This window comes from Podospora anserina, chromosome 1 (genome assembly GCF_000226545.1).
Source record: "Podospora anserina S mat+ genomic DNA chromosome 1, supercontig 2".
NCBI lineage: Eukaryota > Fungi > Ascomycota > Sordariomycetes > Sordariales > Podosporaceae > Podospora > Podospora anserina.
In genome coordinates, this window is record NW_001914855.1 from 494,572 (window position 1) to 509,496 (window position 14,925).

The window sequence follows — 14,925 nt, forward strand, 5'->3', positions numbered from 1 at the left end:
GCAATTTTTATTTTATTTTAAATTTTTTGGATGTTGATATTGGGGTGGCTCATGCCTGGCGTTTTGGGTGTTGAGCGGGCATCTTTCTGCAAGATGATATCTTGCTCTGGGAGGAATGATTTGACAGATAAAATTTGAACTGCAGTGATTTTTGATTTTGATTGGATATTCTACGCCAGGAAACTCTTGAAATCTTTGAAATCTACTATGAACACCACATACCCCAAATATCATCCACCACCCCCCGTCCGTCTATTCAACCCTCTATATCTTTTCCATCCAAACAACTCTAAGCAGTAGGAACCCCGGCCTCTTGCTTCACAGCCCTGGCCCTCTCATTCGCCTCGTCCGCCCTAGAGATACACTCCTCCAACACCCTCCAAAAAACCCCCAAGTCCAACCCCCTAGGTATCCTCACCCCTTCCTCGCCTGGGGGTAGCAATCTCGCGGTGACCTGGCCCGTCCTCGCACCAGCTTTGGCATCTTCGTAGCTCCCCTCTGTGACGACACTTACCTCGTACCTCTCCCCCTTTCCGTCCATGCCCACCCCCACAGAGGGGTCATGTTCATAAAATGGGATTTTATGCCCCCCTTTTTCGTCCAGCCCAGATAGTACCGCCGCAACAGCCAAGGGGTCGTGCAGCGGCGGGCCTTCGGTTATGCCAAAGACGTCGGCGTAGGTTTTCGCAAAAAACAAGAGCAGCTCGACGAGCATCTGCCTCAATTCCGTCTTGCCCCTCCCGGGCACCATCCCCTCTTTGCGTCCCTCGGGTCCGTACAAGATCAGTTCCTGAACCTGGGCGGTGGTGAGACACAGGTGCGTGACATCCAACGGGATCAACGTCGTCTTCTTGGACAGCTCCCCATGCGTCAGCAGGAACGCCGCCGCCTCAGGGTCGGCAAGGATGTTGAACTCCGCAAACTGAGTCCAGTTCCCCACCCTCGGCACTCCATCAACGGTCCCCAAGACCGCGGCCGTGAACCCGTTTCCTATCGCGCCTCCCATCAACGACAGCCCGGCAACGTGCTGGATGAGTTCAGGGTACTTCATAAACAATGCCGCCGCGTTGGTAAAACTCCCCGTGGCCACCACCCAAGCTGTCCCCCGGGGGGTGGATTTGAGAGCTTCGTATGCCGCGTCGATGGCCGGGATGGTAGCCACGGGAGGGACAGCCGGTGGGGGGAGGAGCTTTGTCCCGTCGAGGCCGGTTTCGCCGTGGATGTCCGTCGGTGGGTGCATGGGTGGCCGGAAGAGGGCTTTGGAGGCGCCGATGTAGACGGGTATGGAGGCTGACTGGGAGATTGCCGTCAGGATGGACGTGGCGTTGTGGGTTGTTTTTTCTAAAGAGGCGTTGCCGAAGACGGTTGATACCCCCAGGATGCGGATGGCGGGGTGGTAGGCTGCGAGGAGGATGGCGAAGGTGTCCTGGGGCGGAGGGGAGGGGGGGCAGGCATGTTAGATATTATCATCTAGGGGATGTAAACATGAGGAGAGGGAGACTTACATCGTGTCCTGGATCACAGTCCAGCCAGACGGGGATGCGGGTGTCGCTCATCTCGAATGTTGGGTGAGTGAGTGAAGTCTAGTTACCCCTCACTTTGAGATTTATCAAGTATTGAAAAGATGATGAAAGTTGAAAGCGTCGCAAACAAATCGCAGTATCTTACAGCCAAAAAGGAAATGAATGAGAGGCTCTCTGTTACAGGGTGTCAGAACCAACCAGCAAAGTGAGATGAGTAAGAGCCGTTCTTATAGGTATTCCTCCTAGTATGGTCGGCTGAGGCGGTGTTGACAGGTCAGGGGTCCACCAACTCAACGGCGTTGAGCTTAGATGGGCTTGGTTGATCGCCCAATTAGGAAGCTTGCATCAAAACAACCAGGTTTCCATATCTTCAAGGACAAGGACCAGTCCTGTTACAAATCGAAAAAGAGGTTTGGGAATATAGCATAGAGAAGAGTGGCAAAAACCACTTGTACAAAGAGAAAACATCTCCGGAAAACACCTCTCTATTCCCAGAGCTCAAAACTCCACGGCAATGATAACACTTATAAAACTCCCCATCAACCCAATCCATCCATCCATCCATCCATCCATCTACCAGTCCCATCCCCCACCCCATACCTTCTCATACCATCTCATCCATCTGATGAAGCCCTCGAGACAGAAAAACCTTTATAACAATAAACCCCCCTTCCCCCTCGTGCAATAGTAATAACAGATCTTTTACACCCCTCGTGCAATAGTAATAACAGATCTTGTACACATCAACAAACCAACCCATCAAAACTGCTCATCAGGACAACTAATACTGTCATGTCCGGTCCTCTCACAAAGCGCGCACCACATCGGCTCATCCACCACACCCCCCTCCATGCTAGCCGCCGGCTCCTCCGACCCCAAAACCGTCTCTTTGTTGACCCTAATCGGCTTCTCCATCGCCGACACCGCACTAGTAGGTTGCTGCTGCTCCTCATCAGCAGTAGCAGTGACAGCAGCAGTAACAGCACTGCTCTTGGCAGCCTTGACCGGGCTCAACGGCGCAGGAAGCTTCACATCCTCAGTCATGGCCCCACCACCAGACACACCCTCCCCCCCATCAGGCGTCTTGCTGCTGTCCCTCGTCTGATGATGCGACTGTTGATCAGGAAAGACGTTGGTACACGTCAAAATGTCATGCCCGGCCGTCTCGCAGATTTCGCACCAGAGGGTACTATCCCCCGTGGCCGTGCTATAAGAGTCGCTTTCGGGCATCGTGTCCAGCGTGTTCCCTCTGCTGTGCTTACCGACACCACCAGCAGGCTTATGCTCCGGGCTTCGGGGAGCCAGCACAACAGTCCCGCGAGAGTCCCGGTAAGAATTCCTGTCGTTTCCACTGCCAGCAGTCATGGTGGCCGCACTCCCGCGATGCCCTGCCGCTCCCGAGTTCACCGCGCTCCTCCTCAACGTCTCCAGCTCCCTCTCCAGCGTCTCCTCCCTCGTGCTCTTGCTCTCCACCAAGGCCCTGAGCTCGGCAACCTCCCTCTCCAATTTCTCCCTGCTCAACCGATCATCAATCGACTCCCCTTGGTGTGATCTAACAGATCCAGACCGCTGAGCAGCACCCGCACCCGCACCCACCACCCCATTCTCCCCGCCGTTCGGAACAGCATCCCTGCTCAACGAATGAATAATCGCCTTGAGCCCCCTAATCTCATCTTCCTTCTGTTCCAACTCCTTGCTCGTCGCCCCTCCACCCCCCCGCGCCAACCCATTCGTAGCAAACTGCGCCTTCTCCCTCTCCCTCCTCAGCTCCGACCTCGTCCTCTCCACCTCGCCCCTCAAAAACTCAACCTCCCCCCTCGCCTCCGCCTCCCCCCTCCTCGCATCCTCCAACCCTTCCTCCAGCTCTTGCACCAGCTCCTCCAACTGCTTCAGCTGGTTAGCCACAGTATCCACGTCCGCCGTCCTGTCCTGCAGCTCCTGAATCTCCTGCATCAGCTCCTCAATCTTCTTCTCATACACCCTCTCCGTCTCGGTGCTCGCCATCTCCAGCGTGTCAATAGTGCTCCGAAAGTCGGCTCGATGAGCGTCAAACTCGGCCGTCAACATGGCAATCTTTTCATTCTTTTCTCTCAGCACCGCCCGTAGCGCATTGGCATCCTTGTCGTCCAGACTGTTTCGCCGTCCGGCTTGCATCTGCCCTTCGGAACCCTCAATCAACCCCTGCAGCTCCGTCAAGCTGCTCTCCATCTCCATCAGCGTGGCCGCCTGTTCCTTAAGCTGCCGCTCCCGATCCTCCAGCTCGGCCTTGAGACGCTCCACCTCCTCATTGTTGACGGCGTGACTCCCGATTCTAGACGCAGCCCGTGAGGCTGGCCTCACCCTGAGGCTGAAGCCAGACCCAGCGCTCCCATTAGTCTGCGTCCTCTGAACGTCAACCGGTCCCGCATCCTCCTCACTCAAGTGATGGGCCTGATACGACGAAGACGACACCCCAAGCACAGAAACACTTCGCGGTCCGACGCTACCTTTCCGCTGATGAGCAGGAAGTCGCTTGCTCGGGTCACCCGCCGTGCCGCGAACACTCTGGGCAAACTTGTTCGGCGTCGGGCTGCCGTATCGTGGGGGAGCGGGTGCCCCGATCGAGGGTCTCGGCGCCGGCGTCATCTGCAGCCTTCTCACAGGCGACTCCGGACGCGGCAGCGACGGGCGCGTAGGCTTCTTGCCGACAGGGCTCGTGGCACGGCCTGGGCCAACGGACTGGCTGAATTTCGGCACACCAGGAGTCGGTGGCGTAAAGTTTGTCGAGTATTGAGTTCCGACCTTCAGACCTCCGCCGCTGGCCGGGGTGAGAGGATACGAATTCGTCGGCATGATGGGTGGTGGTTCTCGTTTGACGGCTTTGGAAATGGGAAGAAAGATGCCCATGTTTGGATCCTTGGTTCTGAAATAGAAAACACTGCGAGAAGGGGTTATCCCAGTTAGAAAACGGCATGATTCCAAGGTTCGCATGCACATGATCCGATGTTTGTCCAACTTACCTGTCGACATCACCGCTGTTCTTGCCGCGGCCTGCAAAGTCGGGATGCAGCTCGACACCAACAAAAGTGCCCTTGCGACCTGTGACGGGACCGATGAAGCGGATGGTGCCCGTCATGTTGCCCGGCACATCGATGACATCGCCCACCTGGACATCCTCTCCGCCGGCGGCACCCCCAAGGCGGCCGGGGGTAAGCGGGGACGGCATGATGTTGGTGTTTTCGCTGGCCAGAACCTGGTTGTAGGCGTAGGCTTCACTATCATCCGGAATGCTGGCCAGCGAGTTCTGCGTCAGGGCGGCAACGGAGCCTTTGCGCGAGAGCAACTGGGGCACGGGCGGGCCGGGGCGCGTCGCCGTGGTCGAGTGTGCGTTGTAGATCTGGTTGAGGTTGGGAGTCGAAATGGACGAGAGACCGCCGCGACCGTTATTTCTCCTAGACAAGGTGTGGCGGGTGGTGGTGTTGTATGTTGAAGAAGTTGTGCTGGTGATGGTGGTGGCCATGTTCGGCAACCCAATTGGAGGCGGCGGCAGCACCCTGGCGGCCAACCCCAGCAGCGAATGGCTTTATTGTTTACACGACAACCCCCCCCCCCCACCTTTCACCCAACCAAAGCCCTGGGGAAACACTCTTCCCCGCCCGGGGGGGTCGGAGCGCGAATGCCGACCGCTAGCAGCTGGACCTCCCCTGAAACACAACAAAGGAGAGCCGCCGAATTGGGTGGCTTTCCGTCAACTCTTTGTTTTTGCTCTTGTTCCGTCTAATAAATCAACAGAAGTCAAGAAGAATGTCGTCGCTGTTTCTGGGCTGGTGGAATTGCCTTTCCTTTTTGTCGATCTGTTCTCCTCTCCTCTCCCAAGCTCGGGCTGTGATGCTTCTTTTGGCCAGTCGTCCCTTTAATGAATGCAACCACAAGAACTTGGAGGCTGATAATTTGCTGGGAAAGTCGTTGTAGTAATCGGGGGATGTAATTGATGAGGGCCAAATAATTCGTAATTGGTTGATTGGGGCGACTATTGGCTCTGTAGAGAAATGAAAAGGTAACCACAGCAAAATGACGATGGGCAGGGTGAGTTGATTTGCGGGTGGAGGTTTGTCAGGTGTCTGGTGACAGCACCAAAAAAAAAAAAAAAAAGCGAACGTCAAGAAGGAGTCGTCGGCACCGGTCATCGGGGAACGGGGGGATCAATGCCGGGGAGGGGAGCAAGTTCAACAAATATAGGATCCTGGGAAGGAGCATCCAGGGAGCAAGTATCGTGAAGAGAAGGCTTCTTTTGAGCCCCCTTTGTATTCACTACAATATGACCTGCAGGTACACACAGCCTGCTGTTGGTCAATGACAGCATGAAGCAAACGGCAGCCAGTCGGACTGCAAGAAAGCTCCCATAGCTGCCAGAGAGCTGCAAGAGAGTGGCTCGAAAGTGGACTCGCGACCTCAATCTCAAGCCGCTGCAGCTTCTAATTGGCGTTGCTGTGTCCCCTCCCCCGCGCCTCGCGAGATTGGGAAAAGAAAACAAGGCCAGATTCAAGGCCTCACCATGGCCACGTAGCAGTTCGTGAGATTCTCCCTGTTACAGAATGTCGTCACTGCCTCGCATGGCAACCACCCAGTGGGAACTAGGTGGTCGAGTGTAGGCGGCTTCAATGGCACTAGAAGTTACTGGTACCTTAACTTAAGTAAGGGGTGATCTACAGAGCATAGCTGCCGTCTACTGAATTTAACAGACATGGATAGAGCTTCAATCCCAACACCACAACTGACAAACAACAATTCCTCCTTGCTGCCACCTTCCGTTCCCCGCACTCAATTCCTTTGTTTACTTTTCTATCTTTAACTCCCCCCTCAGCTGCAGTGGTCGGCTGTCTCCCCAGTGGCTGTTGAACCAATGCAACGTTGAAACGCAGGGGGTTTGTGCTGCATTTCCACGTGTGAGCCCCTGGCTGCCATGCATGTAAGAAACCGAACAGCCACCATGGAGAATATCGCTTCTACAAAGTTGGGTTTTGATTGTTTTCTTTCCAACGCTGTGCTGCTGTCAAGCTCAGTCCTCCCTTATAGCCAGGGCTGTATAACACCATGTTCCTTATCCAGGGAATATCTTTCTGGATAACCCGGATAATTCATCTTATTCGGCTGTCACCTATTGAACCGTTTGCCGCAATCGCTGGCTATTGCTCGGGATATTTCATGAGGGTATACCTCATTGATACGCACTGAGTCTTGATAAACATCTCGTCTTCGAGCTTGAACTGCGCCTCAGTTCCAAGTTGCACCATCAACTTGAGTGCAGTGTTTGTGCAATCCCGAGCATCTGGTACGCATAACGCTCTTACCGTCCTCGTACTACAGAAGGCGCGCATCATTTCTGGAAACCTAATCCAGCGCCTTTCGTAGCTGCCCATCCCGTCCCTTTGCCGCAGTGTGGTACACAGAATACCGGGATGACCCTCGTGGTCACCACCTCGAACTGCTGCCTTCCCCGCAGACTTGATCCCATCCGGGATTATGGTTTAGGATTCGGCTGCATTCAGGTATATTGTTGAGCCGAGCCGTGTTAGCCCGTCCTGCATCGAACGGCTTGGTAACTTCGACTGCCAGTAAAAGATTTCAAGGATCATGACCGGCTCACGGAGGCGATGTCGGGTCCCGCTGGATGATATCATCACTCGTGATCGGATGGCTCCCATCATTCAGCACCATTGCCTCCCTGTGCCTCTGGTTCCGGTCGCGCTGTTCTTCACTCCCTGGCGTGGTTTGGAACGAACGCAACAACACCCTAGTAGGATGGTTCACGTCCAAACTGTTAACATCGAGAGTTTCCGGAAACAAAACGCTTAATCGCTCCACCAAGTGCGTGTCGTCATCGTCTGCTTCGCTCTCTTCCGTGTCGGGATACGGAAAGAGACCGCACTTCTGCAGTGCCACTCGGCCAGCTGGGCTCTGCCGAATGCAGCTGATGATTTCGGCAAGCCTGTTGGTCTTGCTGCGCAGGTAGGCCGCAAGATTCTGATGCCGCTCCTCCTCGGTGGTTCCCCAGTTTTGCTTGGACAGCCACTTCTCGACAAATTTGGCCTTGATGAGTTTCTCGCAGTCAAAGGTGCCTACCAGCTGGCTGATGAACATGAGGCAGAGCTTGTCTGTCATGTCACGGAGAGGATACTCGTCCCAGTCGTCATTGTTGAGCACCTCCTGGTCAGGGTCAAGAGATAGCTCCAGGCACCGGACGAGAGCTGCGTAGGCCTTCCATGTGTGAAGTTTATCCAAGGAGTCTTGAGGAATTATTAGTCTATCAATTGTGCCACCGTGATTGATCATCGACTCACGCGGATCGGTAATCACTGCCAAAGCTCGGAGATTCTTCAGGCGCTCGTCGTAGTTGGGACGGGTGATGCCCCAGAGGAGCTGTTCGAGGGTGTCCTTGTCGTTGACGGCTCTGTCACATACGATCTTGACAGCCGTCTCACGAATGGCGTGGTTGTAGTGACCGAGCAACGTATCCAGGGTGGTCAGTTTCAGGGCGTCCTCGGTGTCCTGGGTGATGTACTGCGGCTTGGGTTGTGGTGGTTTTGTTTCGCACTCTGAGCGCCATTGATCAAGCGCAAGCAGCACTGTCCCGACGAGAGCAACACCGTGTATGATCAAGGCCCCTTTGATGGCCTTATCGGTGGTCATAAGGGAGGAGAGCCATTCCATGATGGCGGCGGTGGTTAGTGTCGTCTCTGATGTTGAGGCTGCATGTCGTCGCCCGGCTGTAATGCATCTCCACAGTGGAGAGCGGGTTGGTGTTCTGGAGAAGCTTGAGCTGAGAGCTTCCAAAACAGAAAGCTTTCCCTGATCCTGCCGCTGCAGACCGCCAAAATTTACAAACGGTGGGGCACTCTGATAAGATAGCGCTGCGACCATCCATCCTCTACCAAAAATTCTGAATTGGAGATACAACGACTGTTCGGCCATCGAAAACCCGGCAATTGCGTCGCGACTCCCAACAAAAACGACGCGATCATGGCCGGCTCACAGTTGAAGAGGCTTAAGGCCTCCCTGAAGGACCAAGGAATTATCGGTCCCCAGAAATCCAAGAAGCAGAAGCGCCAAAATGCCCAAGATGCCAAGGCGTCCAACGAGAAGCGCATCCAGCGACATGAAGCCCTGGCCAGCATCCGCGAGCAGTTCAACCCCTTCCAGTTCAAGACAAATGCCAGAGGCCCCAAGTTTGAGGTTACCACCAACAAGCCCGTCAGCAGCAGGGAGGCTATGGGTATCAGCGGTCGACCCGGGTTGACCAAGGCGAAAGGCGAGGAGAGACGGCGTGAGACTATCCTTGTTGAGATGCAACGGAGGAACAAGGTCGGCGGTCTGATCGATAGACGTTTCGGTGAAGACGATCCCAACATGTCGCTCGAGGACAAGATGATCGAAAGATATACCCGCGAACAGCAACGGTCTCACAAGAAGCACTCTGCGTTCGACTTGGAAGACGATGAGGAAATGGGAGGACTTACTCACATGGGCAAGCCGCTTTTCGACAATGATGACGCTCCGAAGTATCTTAAAGACGATTTTGAGGAGGATGTTGGTTCAGGCGATGAATCCGAAGGTTCGCAGACCGATAGGCGTGCACTGAAGAGGCAGCGTCTAGAGGGAGCTCTCGAGGCCGTGGGCGAACAGGAGGAAGGGCAACCAGAAAGAAAGAAAACCAAGAAGGAAATTTACGAGGAAATTATCGCCAAGTCCAAGCTTCACAAAGAGTTGCGACAGGAGGCTAAAGAGGAGGATAACGAGCTCAGAGCTGAAATCGATGAGGCCATGAGGGATCTGCGACCACTACTCTTCGACAGGATAAAGCCACCTGCCAAAAGTGACAAGCCCACTCTTGTGATTGCTGGAAAGGATCAGGCTACCCTTGACAGGGAGTATGATATCCAGGTGAAGCGGATGGCGTCCGACAAGCGCGCGGCGCCTACTGACAAGATGAAGACGGAAGAAGAGAAGGCAGCAGAGGAAGCGAACAGGCTAAAGAAGCTCGAGGAGGACCGCCTGAAGCGTATGCGCGGAGAGAAGGTTTCAGATGACGAACAGGAGAGCGATGACGAGAACAAGCAGGGCGGAGATGACGATTTCGATGCCATGGATGTTGAGGACGCGGATGAGTTTGGGCTCGGGCAGGGAATTGCTGGAAAGGCCAAAAAATACCGACCGACTGCGACCGAGCTGGGATTCGACGACGAAGACGATTTCCTCATTGATGATGATTTGGTCGCCAGCGGTTCAGAGTTGGAGTTCGACAGTGATGACGAGGGCGAGGAGAGCGACGAGGACGAGGAGTCAGGTTCTGACTCTGGCTCTGAGGAAGAAGACAGCGACGATGACGAGTTCACCAAGGGGTTATTAACAGAATCCGAGGCGAAGCAAGGCATCTTTCGGTTACCCACCAACAACACCAAAGGCTCCGATGAGAATGGTGTCCCATACACCTTCCCCTGTCCCCAGAACCACGACGAGCTCCTCGAGATCTTCAAGGGCATCGACGTGAAACAGCTCCCGGTCGCCACCCAACGCATCAGAGCCCTCCACCACCCAAAACTCGCCAGCGACAACAAGGAGCGCCTCGGTAACTTTGCACAGGCCCTCGTTCGTCACGTCAACTACCTCGGAAACCAGTACCAGCCTACCTGGGCCGCGGCTCTGGAAGGCCTGACAAGACACATCCACTCCCTAGCCAAGAGCTTCCCCATCGAAGTCGCCAAGGGCTATCGTTCTATCATCCAAGAGATGGAGCAGTCCCGCCCTCTGGCCCTCACAGTCGGCGACCTGATCACTCTCACCGGAGCAGGCACCACCTTCCCTACGTCGGACCACTTCCACCAGGTTGTCACCCCAGCCATGATCGTCATCGCGAGGTATCTCGGCCAAAAGATACCGCAGTCCCTCTCCGACTACGCCACCGGCACGTTCCTGGCCATCCTTGCACTCCAATATCAGCAATTCTCCAAGCGCTACGTACCAGAGGTTATGAACTTCACCCTCAACACCCTCTGCGCCTTGGCCCCCTCAGCCAGGGCCTTTACCCCCAACACAATCGGGTTCTTCCCCATCCACGACCCCCCCGCTGGAACTCGCCTTCCTACATCCCTTCCCGCCGACGCCTCCGCAGCAAGAAAACTCACCTTTTCCGACTGCCTCCCTTCTAACCAACCCTCCTTGGAGCTCAAACTATCCCTCTTCACCACCACCCTCTCCCTCCTCACCAGCGCCTCCACCCTCTGGTCCCAAACCTCCTCCTTTACCGAAACCTTCTCCCTCGCCCTTCCCATCCTCTCCTCCATTCCCAAATCTCTTTCTCCTGCCATCCAGTCCCTCCAGCAGCACCTCACCCGTCTGTTGCAGATCTCCCGCCTCTCCCGCCGCCCACTAGAACTGCACCACCACCGTCCCCTGGCGATAAGGACCTACATCCCCAAGTTTGAAGATTCGTTTGACCCGAACAAGCACTACGATCCTGATCGTGAGAGGGCGGAGCTGGCCAAGTTGAAGAAGGAGCACAAGCGGGAGAGGAAGGGTGCGCTGAGGGAGCTGAGGAAGGACAATGCTTTTATGGCGAGGGAGAACTTACGGGTGAAGAAGGAGAAGGACGCGGCGTACGAGAAGAAGTATAAGAGGTTGGTGGCAGAGATTCAGGGGACCGAGGGGCAGGCGGCGAATGCGTATGAGAGGGAGAAGGCTCTCAGGAAGAAGAAGAGGTAGATTTGATGGAATGATAGAGATGTGTTTTTGGTTGTTGAGTTGCATTCAACAGCATATGTATTGTTTGCGGGGAAATATAATTCAGTTTTTTTAGTCCCCCGAATAATTGCGTCTGGTTTCTCTTCGATGGGCAATAACGTCGTTCTTGGAAATGTGTCGCTCAGAACGTTGTCCATCTATCATTCAAGCTACTACCAACAACTACGTGTATTGCTCAATCAAAATCGCTCATCTTCCTCAGCGACTCGGTAGTATACAGCAACTTTTGCATCTCCTCCCCGTTGAGCTCTGTCTCTCCGGCCGGGACATCCACGACAGGCTTCTGATCCCACGAGTCGGGGCCATTCCTGGTCAAGACCAGGAAGGGTGCCGCCGCGTCAGGCTTCCCCTCGGTTGTGTCGATACTCACGAGGAGGTTGTCGTTGGGTAGAAGCTCGACGTCTAGCGGGACACCTTGCTCCTTGAGGGAATAGGTAGCAGTGTGCTTAAGCGTGTCTTCTACAAGTGTGAAAAGAACCACAGCGGGGATTCTACATATCGTTAGCATTTCTAAAAGTATGATGTGCAATCAAAAGGGGGACATACTTCTCGCAGATGACAGCTACCACTGTTTCCCCAGAGGCAAGAGAAAGCCCCTTCAGTCTCGAAACAGCAACCTTTGTCAGCTCAGGCTCAATAGTATTCTTGATCTCTTCAAGAATATTCGCCCTCCCAAGCAACTGCTTCTCCTTCCACCTCCATAGAAAAACATCATCATCCCCACCACCCGAAACAAGCAGCTCTTCCCGGCCGGGGACGACACATAACCTGCTGACAAAATCCTCGTGCCCAAGGCAGAACCCCTCAATGAAATAAGCCTGGGGAATCCCCCGCGAGACACGGACGTGCTCGTCTCTGTCGGCGGTGATGATCCATTCTCTTTTCTCGCCTGTCGCGCCGATTCCAGGGGCGACGGTGATGGCTGTGAGCATAGAGACATGACCCAACAGCAAGGTGTGCTCAAACGCCGGTTGGGATTCCTCGGCGGATTTCTCGGCGGCGGCTTTGAGGGAGAGTTCCATGGAAATCTTTTGGTTCTCGAGAGCCTTGAGGTTGCGCTTGGTGTGGACTGTCTTGTCGTTGGCTTGGGGCTTGAAGGGGATAGGTGCCGAGGCAGGGGTGGCGCTGCGTGAGGGGAGTGATTGGACTGTTGGGGGGAGGGTGGGTTCTGCGGATGGGAGGAGGGGGAGGGCGTAGACGTCTCCGAATTTGTCGGCGGAGAGGATTGTTTTTTGGTCGGTGGTGAGGGTGAGGGAGCAGGGGCGTTTTGGCATGGCTCTGTTAACATGGGTTAGCTACTATAGACAACATGAGGGGCGGTTAAGGGGTGAGTACCTCTGGCTGAGTTGCTTGAGATTCCCGGAACCATCGTGCTCGAATACCCAGATCGTCTTGTCGGAGCCAGTAGCGGCGATTACATGACTGCCATTGGCAGTGGCGAGGAGGCAGTTGATGAAAGGCTTCTCGTTCGATAGGTTGACGGGTTGTGGCTTGTTGTGAAACCTGCCCTTCTTTTGACCGTTGGTTGAGTTGGGGGTGCCGGCATCGCCAGCCTGGGCCTCCTTTTCATCATTCTCTGTTCTCCTACGCTTGGTCGGGGGACCTTCTGGCGTTGGAGGGGCCTCAACAGTGGCAGAGGCTTCAGCATCGGCAGCAAGTTCACTTGGGGTCTCAGTGGCCTTCACTGGATACTTCCAGGTTGAGAGGTGCTCCATAGAGGTGTTGAAGGAGAGAATATCAACCTCCTGGGCAGCAAAAATTACGCTGCCCGAGGCCTGAAGAAGATGATAGGGGACAATCATGGTGAGAGTGGCTGATATGAGTGGTGAGAATGTTCAAGCCACAACAGGTTCACACTTGATGCTCAAGTGGTCAAATCAAGAGATATTAGGTGTTAAAACCACAGGATATCTGTTAGTAATGTTAGGACGAGCCATTTTGATACTCAGGAGGAATCTTACCGTGCTCAATTGCTTCAAGCAGATATCTCCAATGCAGTGAAGCTTGAGTCAATCCACTTCGGTGTTGCTGGACTTAGAAGAATTTGTCTGGAGCTTGGGGATGTCAGCCACAGGTGGCTTGTGCTTCAACGTCAAGCTTCAAACACCTGTGGAACCGGGCGCAGCTTTTCTCTCCAGTTCGTTCCCTCCCAAGAACAAGGATGTCACTTTGATCTCAGCACCTAGCAAGACCGGAATTACCTGCCGCCGTGAAGATGCTCTCTGATGTCCGTCTTTTTCGAAGCTTGACGCAGAAGCTTGTACCTCTGCACTTTCTTATCGATAAGGCGTGGGGCAGTTCGAGCATCTGGAGCTCTCTGATTGGCCCTACCAGCTTAAACCCTAGGCGGGAGCGGGCCCCCACAGGCTAAGCGGATTGTGCGAAAATCCGGAGGCTGCTTAGGTTCTTTTTTGGTAAAACCACCATCGCGAGTTCTCCTCTCCTCCTTGTTTCCGCATCACCAACAATAAACCGCCCTTAAACAACCTAGCTTCCAGCAAAAGAAGACATGGGGGGCAAGAGCGCTAACAAGGCTGGCTACTTCGACAAGCTCAAGGGCTTGTTGGAGGAGTACAAGTCCATCTTCATCGTCTCCGTCGACAATGTCTCGTCTCAGCAGATGCACGAGATTCGCCAGGCCCTCCGCGATCAGGGTGTGGTCCTGATGGGCAAGAACACCATGGTATGAGATGGCGACCCAGATCAGCAAAGAAATCGATACTAATGGAGCCAAACAGGTTCGCCGTGCCCTCAAGACCTTCCTGGTCGACTCCCCCGAGTACGAGCGCCTCCTCCCCTTCGTCAAGGGCAACGTTGGTTTCGTCTTCACCAACGGTGACCTCAAGGAGATCCGTGACAAGATCCTCGCCAACAAGGTCGCCGCCCCCGCTCGTGCTGGTGCCGTCGCCCCCGTCGATGTCTGGATTCCCGCTGGCAACACTGGTATGGAACCCGGCAAGACCTCTTTCTTCCAGGCCCTCGGTGTCCCCACCAAGATTGCCCGTGGTACCATTGAAATCACCACCGATCTCAAGCTCGTCGAGGCTGGCGCCAAGGTCGGCCCCTCCGAGGCTACCCTGTTGAACATGCTCAACATCTCTCCCTTCACCTACGGTATGGGCATCGCTCAGGTCTACGACCAGGGCAACACCTTCCCCAGCTCCGTCCTCGATATCAGCGAGGAGCAGCTCCTGAAGGCCTTCTCCAGCGCCATTACCACCATTGCCGCTGTCTCCCTGGCCCTCAACTTCCCCACTCTCCCCTCCGTCATCCACTCCCTTGTCAACAGCTACAAGAAGGTTCTCGCTGTTGCCATCGAGACCGAGATCAGCTGGCCCGAGATTGAGGAGCTCAAGGACCGCATTGCCAACCCCGAGGCCTATGCTGCCGCCGCCCCTGTCGCCGCTGCTGACTCTGGCGCCGCCGCCGGTGGTGCTGCCGCTGAGGAGGAGAAGGAGGAGGAGGAGGAGTCCGACGAGGAGGGTGGCTTCGGCGATCTCTTGTATGTGTTTTCTGTTTGTGTCTGTGTGGAACTTCTGCTAACCATTCTCCCAGCGGTTAAATGTTGTAACGACGTCATGACGGCGCTTGTGGACTGGCAATTTTGGTTTGGGTCCGGTAAAGG

The 14,925-nt window shown here is 54.9% G+C and overlaps 6 protein-coding genes across 6 annotated transcripts; 2 read left to right on the plus strand and 4 right to left on the minus strand.

Annotated features, from left to right (window-relative positions):
* Positions 1–289: 289 nt before the first annotated feature.
* On the minus strand, positions 290–1,556 carry PODANS_1_10270 (uncharacterized protein; the record flags this gene model as incomplete). The annotated part of the gene is made up of 2 exons (XM_001908655.1): positions 290–1,426; positions 1,506–1,556. The coding sequence occupies 2 exons, from the start codon at positions 1,554–1,556 to the stop codon at positions 290–292; spliced, it is 1,188 nt and encodes a 395-aa protein (XP_001908690.1).
* A 726-nt stretch (positions 1,557–2,282) lies between these two features.
* On the minus strand, positions 2,283–5,022 carry PODANS_1_10280 (uncharacterized protein; the record flags this gene model as incomplete). Its single annotated transcript, XM_001908656.1, has 2 exons — positions 2,283–4,440; positions 4,523–5,022. 2 exons carry the CDS (start codon positions 5,020–5,022, stop codon positions 2,283–2,285), a joined length of 2,658 nt encoding a protein of 885 aa, XP_001908691.1.
* A 2,123-nt stretch (positions 5,023–7,145) lies between these two features.
* On the minus strand, positions 7,146–8,474 carry PODANS_1_10290 (uncharacterized protein; the record flags this gene model as incomplete). The annotated part of the gene is made up of 1 exon (XM_001908657.1): positions 7,146–8,474. One exon carries the CDS (start codon positions 8,472–8,474, stop codon positions 7,146–7,148), a length of 1,329 nt encoding a protein of 442 aa, XP_001908692.1.
* A 48-nt stretch (positions 8,475–8,522) lies between these two features.
* On the plus strand, positions 8,523–11,261 carry PODANS_1_10300 (uncharacterized protein; the record flags this gene model as incomplete). The annotated part of the gene is made up of 1 exon (XM_001908658.1): positions 8,523–11,261. One exon carries the CDS (start codon positions 8,523–8,525, stop codon positions 11,259–11,261), a length of 2,739 nt encoding a protein of 912 aa, XP_001908693.1.
* A 214-nt stretch (positions 11,262–11,475) lies between these two features.
* On the minus strand, positions 11,476–13,102 carry PODANS_1_10310 (uncharacterized protein; the record flags this gene model as incomplete). Its single annotated transcript, XM_001908659.1, has 4 exons — positions 11,476–11,555; positions 11,671–11,720; positions 11,796–12,578; positions 12,636–13,102. 4 exons carry the CDS (start codon positions 13,100–13,102, stop codon positions 11,476–11,478), a joined length of 1,380 nt encoding a protein of 459 aa, XP_001908694.1.
* A 707-nt stretch (positions 13,103–13,809) lies between these two features.
* PODANS_1_10320 (uncharacterized protein) lies at positions 13,810–14,862 on the plus strand (the record flags this gene model as incomplete). Its single annotated transcript, XM_001908660.1, has 3 exons — positions 13,810–13,983; positions 14,039–14,802; positions 14,856–14,862. The coding sequence occupies 3 exons, from the start codon at positions 13,810–13,812 to the stop codon at positions 14,860–14,862; spliced, it is 945 nt and encodes a 314-aa protein (XP_001908695.1).
* Positions 14,863–14,925: the final 63 nt, after the last annotated feature.